The sequence below is a fragment of the Xyrauchen texanus genome, chromosome 1, assembly GCF_025860055.1.
Source record: "Xyrauchen texanus isolate HMW12.3.18 chromosome 1, RBS_HiC_50CHRs, whole genome shotgun sequence".
NCBI lineage: Eukaryota > Metazoa > Chordata > Actinopteri > Cypriniformes > Catostomidae > Xyrauchen > Xyrauchen texanus.
The window spans coordinates 4,406,907-4,418,022 of record NC_068276.1 but is presented as its reverse complement, the minus strand read 5'-3'; the positions used below and the strand labels follow the sequence as shown (position 1 = coordinate 4,418,022).

At 41.0% G+C, this 11,116-nt stretch overlaps 4 protein-coding genes and 1 long non-coding RNA gene across 5 annotated transcripts; all 5 read left to right on the top strand.

Annotated features, from left to right (window-relative positions):
* The first annotated feature begins 247 nt into the window (after window positions 1-247).
* Window positions 248-1,173, top strand: LOC127659802 (uncharacterized). The gene is made up of 3 exons (XR_007972573.1): window positions 248-285; window positions 400-559; window positions 1,074-1,173. It is a non-coding gene; the product is annotated as an uncharacterized LOC127659802 (long non-coding RNA).
* Window positions 1,174-6,216: 5,043 nt separating this feature from the next.
* Window positions 6,217-6,907, top strand: LOC127637778 (histone H1-like). Its single transcript, XM_052119078.1, has one exon. It carries the CDS (start codon window positions 6,241-6,243, stop codon window positions 6,850-6,852), a length of 612 nt encoding a protein of 203 aa, XP_051975038.1. The 5' UTR covers window positions 6,217-6,240; the 3' UTR covers window positions 6,853-6,907.
* A 571-nt stretch (window positions 6,908-7,478) lies between these two features.
* On the top strand, window positions 7,479-7,885 carry LOC127637953 (histone H2A-like). The gene has a single exon (XM_052119270.1). The coding sequence runs from the start codon at window positions 7,479-7,481 to the stop codon at window positions 7,863-7,865; it is 387 nt and encodes a 128-aa protein (XP_051975230.1). The 3' UTR covers window positions 7,866-7,885.
* Window positions 7,886-8,542: 657 nt separating this feature from the next.
* LOC127637873 (histone H3) lies at window positions 8,543-8,968 on the top strand. Its single transcript, XM_052119151.1, has one exon. The coding sequence runs from the start codon at window positions 8,558-8,560 to the stop codon at window positions 8,966-8,968; it is 411 nt and encodes a 136-aa protein (XP_051975111.1). The 5' UTR covers window positions 8,543-8,557.
* An 832-nt stretch (window positions 8,969-9,800) lies between these two features.
* Window positions 9,801-11,101, top strand: LOC127638003 (histone H4). Its single transcript, XM_052119378.1, has one exon. It carries the CDS (start codon window positions 9,836-9,838, stop codon window positions 10,145-10,147), a length of 312 nt encoding a protein of 103 aa, XP_051975338.1. The 5' UTR covers window positions 9,801-9,835; the 3' UTR covers window positions 10,148-11,101.
* Window positions 11,102-11,116: the final 15 nt, after the last annotated feature.

Below are 11,116 nucleotides of genomic sequence, written 5' to 3'. Positions count from 1 at the left end.
TCCAATTTACAATACATTTCTATGTTATAGCTAGCAAGGACTGAACAGTTTTTAAAATGTTCTGGTTTCAGCATTACTACGAGAGATCATTTCCAAGCAGGAGGTGATGTGTGATATGCAAAGAAATCTGCTGCGGATTGTTCAGGATCTCCATTCTACACCTACACCACATGGACACCACATGGACACCACATGGACGGAAGTTTTCTGCCGTTGAGGGATGCTGAGGCTCTTTTGTCGCTGGACCACGACATTAAGACAAAGCCAGAGAAGAGAAAGGACTTGGTAATAATTACTTTTATCATTAGTATTTGGACCAGATTGTTTTCTGAACTTTTTTCTTTGCATTTTTTTTCTCCGCAATGAACATTCGTATTTTCAAAACTTTTATTTTTCCAGGTGCTGACACTGGGCCTTGCTGGGGGCGTGAACCTCAAGGACACTGTGTGGAGGGTCATGAAGATGCTTATTCAGAACGACTTGGCCTGCAAAATGAATTGGACAGGCCTCCATGGCAAAACATCATTCCAGGGCCTAGAAGTCAAGAATGTTGTTACAGGTAAAAGTGTTGATTAGATGTACCAGGCAACATTTTTAGGTTCATTTACCAGCTTCGTAGTCACTTCGATGAGCTGCCACCCCTCAATACAGGGTGAATAAAGGCTCTTGGCCGCCTCCAGTGTAGTGGCCACCGTTTTTAGAGGCAAATTCTTTGTTTGTATGTAAACAAAGGGCATAAATGCAGAGAAATGTCTTTGTGTTTCAAAATAACCATGTATGTGTGAAAGGGGTGTTAGTCTATCGTTCGTGGTCAGACTACACATTATGATATAGTCTGGCTTGTCAGGCTATGTATACATCTCTTTTGTAAGGTCTGTGCCTGTTTAACTCCATAGTGGTAAAGAAACTGTATTAACAAATTATGCTGTCCCTTTCCCTTTAGTCTGTCACACAAAGTCAACAGAAGAATGGGACTTAACTTAAATGGCATTGGCTGTCTTTACTTTGTCTTTACGAAGTCTTAAATTTAAACTCTGAAACCTCCCATGATATCTTTAATTGTTTGTTTCTAGAAGCCATTCGGAGAAATCCTGGATGCAGAGAATCCACGAACCAGGAGGTGGAGCAATGGTTGAGGCGTTGGTTGTATTTGGCTGGCGATCGAGAGGGGGGAAGGAGGAGGAGAAGCACAGTCCTCCACCATCAGCCACCCACCAACACACAACATCAGCCACCCACCAACACACAACGTCAGGCACACACCAACACACAACGTCAGGCACACACCAGCACACAACGTCAGCCACCCACCAGTACATAACGTCAGGCACACACCAACACACAACGTCAAGCACACACCAACACACAACGTCAGGCACACACCAACACACAACGTCAGCCACCCACTAGCACACAACGTCAGCCACCCACCAGCACACAACGTCAGCCACCCACCAGCACACAACGTCAGCCACCCACCAGCACACAACGTCAGCCACCCACCAGCACATAACGTCAGGCACACACCAACACATAACGTCAGGCACACACCAACGCTCAACGTCAGGCACCCACCAACACTCAACGTCAGGCACCCACCAACACATAACGTCAGCCACCCACCAACACATGTCAGGCGCGCACACCAACACACAACGTCAGCCACCCACCAACACACAACGTCAGGCACACACCAACACACAACATCAGGCACACACCAACACACAACGTCAGGCACACACCAACACATAACGTCAGCCACCCACCAACACATAATGTCAGCCGCACACACCAACACATAACGTCAGCCGCACACACCAACACACAACGTCAGGCACACACCAACACACAACGTCGTCAGGTGCACACACACCAACACACAACGTCAGGCACACACATACATTCCACTTTGGCCCGTTTCTGGCCACACACTACCGTTCATAAGTTTGTGGTCTTTATTGGTTTACACAACTAAGTGTGATTTCTAAAACTAAGCTTTGTATGTTTTTACATTTTATTTGTATAAATAATTTTCTGCAGTTATGGTTTCCTGGTTTGATTTCTCTTTGAATTGCATGGTTGCTATTGGGTGCAGATATTGAATATGGGCCAAATTAGTTATCTTAATATAATCTGGCAGAGTTGTGGCCTGTGCTCGGAAGACATCTGGCTTTTCAATGGCGATATTATGGCATGAATATGGCCCAATTTAGGGTCTTCTGGCTCTCGTCTGGTAAGACATTGGCATTTTTCTGGCAGCTTTCTGGCGTGTTTTTGGCCCTGCATTCCTGGCGGTATGATTGCCAAAACTAAGAACAGTGTTTGCGCCATAAAAGGCCCAGAACAATTTTGCTATCTGGGGACGTACAAAGATAGAAGTGTAGCTAGCTGTAGACATAACTTATCATACATTGCCCTCTTTACAGAGAAAAAGGCAGCTTCAATGTATACAAAAACGATATTAACTACAACTCATATTATAATACGAATAATATTACCGGTACCTACATTTAATTCAAATAAAGAGCTGCATTTGACAATACAAGGCTTTATAAAACAGCATATTTGAAAACAACCGTGTCCACTCACCTCAAGAGAATAATGCGGGAGGTACATCGGTTCTGCTCCCGTGAAGTCGATCTCGCAGCCAATCAGCAGTGAGCTTTGATTGTACAACCAATAAAATCACACCTTGTAGTGATGAATCGGTCATGAAAAATTCGTTCATTGTAAACAAATCTTTAATATGGCTCGGGAATACCTGCTGGCAGAAACAGCTTCGTCACACATAGTGATAGAACTACTTTTATCTTACATGTTACTTACTTCATAAAATAATATTAATAACAATCATAATGCCTTTTTGTGTAATTATATATACCTCCGTGCCAGCTTTGTAGTTTCATAGATTGAATTGGTTTATCATGCCTAGTGTTACTAGGTGGTTGCTATGGTGTTCTGGGCTGTTGCTAGGCGGTTGCTAAGGTATTCTGGGTGATTTCTAGGCAGTTGCTATGGTGTTACTAGGCAGTTGCTATGGTGTTCTGGGTGATTGCTATGGTGTTGGTAGGTGGTTGCTAAGGTATTCTGGGTGATTTCTAGGAGGTTGCTATGGTGTTACTAGGCAGTTGCTATGGTGTTGCTAGGCGGATGCTAAGGTATTCTGGGTGGTTGCTAGAATGTTTCTAGTTGGTTGCTATCGTGTTCTGGGTTGTTGCTATGGTGTTGCTAGGGTGTTCTGGGTGATTGCTATGGTGTTGGTAGGTGGTTGCTAAGGTATTCTGGGTGATTTCTAGGCAGTTACTATGGTGTTCTGGGTGGTTGCTATGGTGCCATCTACAATGGCATTGTTAAATACAGGTAAATGAGTATTAAGCAAGACACGTATCAGTTAAATTAAATAAAAAAACTTTTAAAAAAAACTACAAAGGGGTCTCTTTATTCCTATCTTAAGATATCAAGGTCTCTTATTATTCCAGCCAATTTCTGGGCCTTTTTACTTTTCATACATTCCAACGCTGGAAAGAAATTACAAATCAAGTCTCTTTTAAATACAGAAAAATAAGGTTTCGTCTTCATACATTTGCATTTATGAATGAAAAAATTGCCCAGAATGAACATTAATAAGAAATTAATTTCTTTTCTCGTCCAACAGCATTCCAAACATATGTTTCCTAGCAAAAGTGGGCAGTGAATGAATTCCAACCAATAAGACATATTTTGCCCTTGATAGAGCTGTCCTCGGCTGTCCTTGACTTTTCTGCTGCTGTTGGTGGTTCATTTTAAGTTAGGAATACGGTGGATAGGCCTAATATAAGCTACCATGAAATTATTTTCTGAAATATAATTTCCCACAAATTGCATTTCCAAATAAATAAAATAAAAATAAACCAGTTAAAGAAAAACAGGAAAAAAAATAATAAATAAAAAAACATGAACTACTACACATAATAAATCGTGTTTGTTTATAAATAATATCTGAAGTGTTTATATCTGTATTCATATGTATTAATCATGTTGATAACAACATTGTTGATATTTGTAAAATAAAATAAAAAATAATAATAATAATATATATATATATATATATATATATATATATATATATATATATATATATATATATATATATTACATATTAATCATGTAAATTTACTGCACCTGTCATAGACGTCCAAATGACATCCAAAAAAATTACCCAGTTCAGGTCAAATGTTGAACGTCAAGATGACGTCCAAGTTGGGTCATGGTTGGACGTCCAAATAGTGGACCTAGTTTTGACGTCGAATAGAGGTCCAGAATTGGTCATGGACCGACGGACCCAATATAGACATGATCTGCACGTCTATCCGACGTCCAAGGTTTAGTGGGATGGCCTTGTGTTGTCCCAACAATCTGATGTCTGGCTTTGGATTAACAACTCACAGTTTTGAGTAAACCTTGCTTTAGAAATTTAAGGCAATCAGTTTCCAAAGGTTTTTCTAGTAATGTGAAAAACTATATTTGTTGAGATAACTGGTTTAATTTAGTTTAGTGTACTTTGGTGTTAGTAAGCTCAACTCAAATCTCTAAGTTGGCTGAGCTAATTTAACTTGGCAAATTGAGTTAGCAATACTCAAGATTTCTGGTAAACTATACAAACACACAAGTTACCTCTACGAAATTTTAGTAAGCTATATCAACTAAAAAATTATTAACTAATTTGCTTGTTAATATTGAGGCAATCCGTTTCCACAGGTTTTCTAAGTAAACTCAACTCATTACATTTTAAAGTGTAACACACTGAAGGAGATGCCATTAAAAGAAAATTTCATAACATAGAAATTACTTGTTTTAGTTCTAGTTGTAGAAACTTAAATTAATTTTGTCAGACCACCTAGATAAGATTTTGACATTTAAACTTATTACAACTTTGCCATGGCAACTATATACTTTTTTGTTAGTCATTTTTTTTTATTATCATTTATGTTGACTTTACATGACAATTACAATTACTGGGGAAAAAAAAGTATTTCACTTAGGCTATATTCATGTAGCATAAATTCAGCCTACTTTAGCAGTATTAAAATATACAAATATATATTTGTGCAAACCTGCAGCGTATATGAACAATTTAAAAGACAAGTCAATGTTCTTCATTGACTATCAGTATTAACAAAGAGCAACAGAGTACCCATAGCAGACATATCTGAATTCAAAGACAAATTTGAACTCTGAATATAATTAAAATGTTGCTACAAATACAAATCTTTGCTCTAGTAAGTGCCAACATGACACTGGCAATAAAATGTGATCACGAGTATACAACACATATCAAAAGAATACAAACAATAGGGAAAAAAAATACAATCAACGAGTTTTTAATTTTATACAATAATAATAAAAAAAAATGCCCCATTATTAATAAAGAATGTTACATCTTCAGTTAAAACTATTCCATGCTCTGTACATGAAGAATAAACAGACAAAAATTAAATATTTTTTGTCTGTGTATTCTTCATGATTATATAATTTAGACAATAAAAGCTCAAATATATGAACTACAATCACCATTTTCATTATCAGTAGTTTTAGTTAGTCACATATCAAAAACTAGGGAAAAATAAATAAAAAAAAAACAACACAAAGCTTCAGATTCAACGTCAGTATTTGATTTTAGACAAATGACAACCAACAAACACACAAGAAGCAGCAGCTGAACACACATGAGTCACAAACAGACACGGAGCGTGTGCTTCAATCTGCCCAAAACAACTCCTGTATGAAACAGTCCACAAGTCCCTCAGTGATGCTCATTTCATTAAAGTCATTATCAAAGTGTGTGTTGAAAACACAGAAGACGCGTTCAATCAAATATAATCATTTCTGCATGAAAATCACATCCAAATCACACGCGGTCTTTTCCAATAGCTGGTGCGCGATGTGGATTTGAAGTTTAGACATAAAACTAAAAGTTTCCTCGTCGCGTGTTTTAGTCTCCAGATAAAGCGCAGAACTCCTGCTCTGTGTTCACATTGTTTTCACTCCATTAAACTGTTTTATCGCTCCAGTTTTGCTCTAAATGTGAGAGGAGAAAACACAAGCGCGAGCGGCTCTCGGAGGCACACAGACGCTGTCACGAGCGGATTGAGTCTTTCAGGTTCTCATGAGGGTTTTAAGAGCGCAGCGCCGCTCAGTCGCTGTTCATTACTGCACTCAGTGCTCGTGTGTGTTTGTGAGATTACAGATCCGATCAGAGAGATGGCAGAAACCGCTCCAGCTGCAGCCGCCCCGCCGGCCAAATCGCCCAAGAAGAAATCTGCTGCCAAACCCAAGAAAACGGGTCCAAGCGTCGGTGATCTCATCGTCAAAACTGTGACCGCGTCCAAGGAGAGGAGCGGCGTGTCTCTCGCCGCCCTGAAGAAAGCTCTCGCCGCCGGTGGATACGATGTGGAGAAGAACAACTCCCGCGTCAAGATCGCCGTTAGGAGTCTGGTGACTAAAGGGACTCTGGTGCAGACCAAAGGGACCGGCGCCTCCGGCTCATTCAAGCTCAACAAGAAACAAGCCGAGAGCACGAAGAAACCCGCCAAGAAAGCCGCTCCTAAAGTCAAGAAGGCCGCAGTCAAGAAACCCGCCGCTGCTAAGAAGCCCAAGAGTGCCGCGGCTAAGAAACCTGCCGCCAAGAAATCTCCCAAGAAGGCGAAGAAACCAGCAGCCGCTAAAAAGGCAACGAAGAGCCCCAAGAAGGCAAAGAAACCAGCAGCCGCCAAGAAAGCAGCCAAGAGCCCCAAAAAGGCCAAAGTTGTCAAACCCAAAACGGCAAAGGCTAAAGCAGCCAAGCCTAAGAAAGCAGCTCCCAAAAAGAAGTAAATGATCTTCCGAGTTTCTCCCTCAAAACGGCTCTTTTAAGAGCCACCCACTATTTCATATAAAAGAGCAACACTTTTGTATTTTATATATATTTTGTGATGTTTTATAAGATTGGTTGTGAGAGGACACAATCAATCTTGAATATTACTGTAATAAACCAAAAGCTTAAAGCTGCATATTCAGAAAGTGTCAAACCCGGTAATCAAAGTTGATATTCAGTTTCACCCGCCTGACAAGTTGAGTGTAAAATCAGTGTTTCCTAAAACTATGAAGGTAATTGCACCAATATCTTGCATCTGACAACATTTTATATGAATAACTGCATCGATTGTGACTATATCACTGAAATATCAAATTTACTTCAGGTCAGATATATTTGACCATATTATTATTATTGAATTAGACTATTTAAAACTCGTTCAGCTGGAAGTTTCTCATGAACACAGAATGTAGCGGAGAAATAAGAGGGAGGAGTTTAGAGTTCGGAGGGAAGTTCTGTGATTGGTTAGAATGTTTTACAGACTCCAGCCAATAGACGACTGACAGCCTGCTTTAAATACTGTTGACTGCGTCACACTGAGTATTCTGTTTCTACATTGTGTTGAAATAGTTTAAGTGAATTGAAAATGAGCGGCAGAGGTAAAACCGGCGGTAAAGCGAGAGCGAAGGCTAAGACTCGCTCATCCAGGGCGGGACTGCAGTTCCCCGTCGGCCGTGTGCACAGACTGCTCCGCAAAGGAAACTACGCTGAGCGCGTCGGCGCCGGTGCTCCTGTGTATCTGGCCGCTGTGCTCGAGTATCTCACCGCTGAGATCCTGGAGTTGGCCGGAAACGCCGCTCGGGACAACAAGAAGACCCGTATCATTCCCCGTCACCTGCAGCTGGCAGTGCGGAACGACGAGGAGTTGAACAAACTCTTGGGTGGAGTGACCATCGCTCAGGGTGGGGTGCTGCCCAACATCCAGGCTGTGCTGCTGCCCAAGAAGACCGAGAAACCCGGCAAGACCAAGTAAATGGACTGAAGTCTGTCACAAACACAAAGGCTCTTTTAAGAGCCACACACTTGAACTATGAGAGAGTGAATTGTTCTTTTACTCAAACAGTTCATTGGCCTTTAATTACACACTTGCATGAAATAAATGGAAGGGAACCTTTAAAAAAAATCAACTGCAGATTATATTGTTTTAAGCGCTGTTTTCTCACATAATGTGAAACAAAGTGATTGAATGACAGATGCAGTTGTGGGATCCGTGTAGTATAAATAATCTACACATTTTAACCCAATATATTTATGTCTACGTTTTAATCCTGCCCCAAGTACGCAAATGCGTTAATGAAGTATTTCTTATAATTAAATCTGCTACTGCTATTACCTGTTTATTAGTTATTACAATTCATCATGCTACATTCATAATTTAAAATAAATTATAGTACTTGAGTATAAAAGCTGGACAAAGAAACGTGATTTAATGCGCATTGCGTTGAACTGAACAAATGATTTTGAGCGGGAAACTGTCGCCGCTCGTTTGAAAAGACGTGCCGCACAGTCATTGGTCAACTGTCATGCGTACACGTCCACATCAGCCAATCACACGCCTCTAAACCCTCACCACACTGAGCGCGTGATCGCACACGGCTTTAAATAGCAGCGGTGTGCCGATTATCTTCATTTACTGTGTTGAACGGAGAAGAGAATCTTGTCATCATGGCAAGAACCAAACAAACCGCTCGCAAGTCCACTGGTGGAAAAGCTCCGAGGAAGCAGCTCGCTACTAAAGCCGCCCGCAAGAGCGCCCCCGCCACCGGTGGCGTCAAGAAGCCTCATCGTTACAGGCCCGGTACCGTGGCGCTGAGAGAGATCCGCCGTTATCAGAAGTCCACTGAGCTGCTGATTCGCAAACTGCCTTTCCAGCGTCTGGTGAGAGAAATCGCTCAGGATTTCAAGACGGATCTGCGCTTCCAGAGCTCCGCCGTCATGGCCCTGCAGGAGTCCAGCGAGGCTTATTTGGTTGGTCTGTTCGAGGACACCAACTTGTGCGCCATCCACGCCAAGAGGGTCACCATCATGCCCAAAGACATCCAGCTGGCCCGCCGCATTCGCGGAGAGCGCGCTTAAATCCACAGCGACGTCATTCACATCAGCCACAAAGGCTCTTTTAAGAGCCACTTCATTTATCCTCAAAGAGTCGATTTTCCAGTTCATTTATAATAATTGTTGGTAGTACTTTTGACTTGATTTGTATGTCTGGTAGATTTTGATTCGCCACTATGAGATCTTCGTTTGGCATTCTCAAATAGAGCAAAAGAAAATTTCTTCTAGAAAATGAACATTTTCACGGTTATTGGTCATAGGGAGAACAAAATATGACTTCAGTTTATCAGCTGGCCTAAGAGACCATTTGTAATGCATGGGAGCATAAACATATATTCCACATATCTTGGTTGTGTAATCAGTCTTCACTTCACTGCAGAGCTGTTTTAACAAGAAGAGACACAAAAAATTAATCCTGGTCGGAGTCTAACGTAAATATTTTGTTTATACGTAGGATTACGTTTTTACCTAAGTTTCATGGTGCACCACTCACATATTTAGTAGTCAAATAATAAATTGTTTAGTTTCATGCTGAACGTCACTGCCTGATATGCATATCAGAAGATGTTGCCTCCAGTGTCACTGTCAGGGCGACAACAGCTGCCACTAGCTCTGATGGCTTGTCTTGCTGTTCTTTTGAAAGCTGATTTAAATTGCCTTGCTGTGGGATTGTTGTTAAATCCATTTGCAGATTTGTCCCCACATATCATGATTTTTGATATTTGTCCCCACATATTTTTCAACGGCTGTGGGTCAAACATGTGAACTGTGATAAAAACGGGACGTTGGCTCCGCCTTCAGTGTGATGTTTCTACTAGGTCCTGTAGGCAAATGTAAATGCTGTAACTCGCAAATGCTTTCTTCATTACGGTTGTTCGTCGAACTAAAGACATGTCTGGAAGAGGTAAAGGAGGAAAAGGACTTGGGAAAGGAGGCGCTAAGCGTCACCGTAAAGTGTTGCGTGATAACATCCAGGGAATCACCAAACCCGCCATCCGTCGTCTCGCTCGCCGCGGCGGTGTCAAGCGTATCTCCGGTCTGATCTACGAGGAAACTCGCGGTGTGTTGAAGGTGTTTCTGGAGAACGTGATCCGTGATGCCGTCACCTACACCGAGCACGCCAAGAGAAAGACCGTCACTGCCATGGACGTTGTGTACGCGCTGAAACGACAGGGACGAACTCTGTACGGCTTCGGAGGATAAACGTCTTCATTCTCATCAGACAAACCCAACGGCTCTTTTAAGAGCCACACACACTCTCACACGAAGAGTCAATGTTTCAACTGTTGAAGTATTTTCTCTGTTACCATACCTGTATCCAAAGTTTGTGCTGTTACTTGTGTTATGTTTTAGTTTGTATTTCCTTAAGTAAAATGTAAGGTATTTTAATCTAATGTGGTTTACAAATTTGTGGGAAAAACAAATGCTACCAAAATAAACAAATGTGATACATTCACATCAGCCCCGAAGGCTCTTTTAAGAGCCACTAATTTTTCCAGTCCATTTTTCGTCAACTGTATTGCTCATAGAATAGGCCCTTTTCACGTGACGTCACGCAACTTCCGTTCTGACTCAAAGCAGTGTATGTTTACTTCCGCCACCATAGCGGAACGCCAAAAATACATCTAGATGATGTACAGCGACTTGCAGACACATTTTCACTTACAACACGTTCCAAACTTGACAAAGGATACAAATTCTTCATTGAGCAGTACCTGTTTGCGTATGAAGGCAAGCATTTTGTATTGTCCCGCCCAAATTACGTTAGCGGAGGAGTTAGGATAACGATAGTTGTTAGCTTTCTCTCCTGCAGTGAAAGTCCATCTTCTTAATTAATTTACTGTAATACAGACCTGTAAACTCTTGTTGCAATCATGTTTATAGCTAGCTATAGATTGTGTATTGTTAGATAAAAGTCAGTAACGCATTCATGGTTTATGTTACTTAGGTAAAGTTGGTTTTATATTCGCACATTCGCGTTAAAGAACTTTTTCAATTAAATAGTCAATAAAGCTATTTTTTTCAGATTCGAAGCAGCTACATGATATTGACAACAAAGGTTGTGAACTACAACATTTTTTACAATCGATCAAAATGGGCAAGTATATTTTTAAGCATGTACTTCAGAGATGAATATTCAATGTGTGTCGTAACCAAGATAGGGACCGTCTA

Coding starts and splice junctions, on each gene's coding strand:
- LOC127637873 (XM_052119151.1), top strand. CDS start 8,558: ATGGCAAGAACCAAACAAACCGCTCGCAAGTCCACTGGTGGAAAAGCT.
- LOC127637953 (XM_052119270.1), top strand. CDS start 7,479: ATGAGCGGCAGAGGTAAAACCGGCGGTAAAGCGAGAGCGAAGGCTAAG.
- LOC127637778 (XM_052119078.1), top strand. CDS start 6,241: ATGGCAGAAACCGCTCCAGCTGCAGCCGCCCCGCCGGCCAAATCGCCC.
- LOC127638003 (XM_052119378.1), top strand. CDS start 9,836: ATGTCTGGAAGAGGTAAAGGAGGAAAAGGACTTGGGAAAGGAGGCGCT.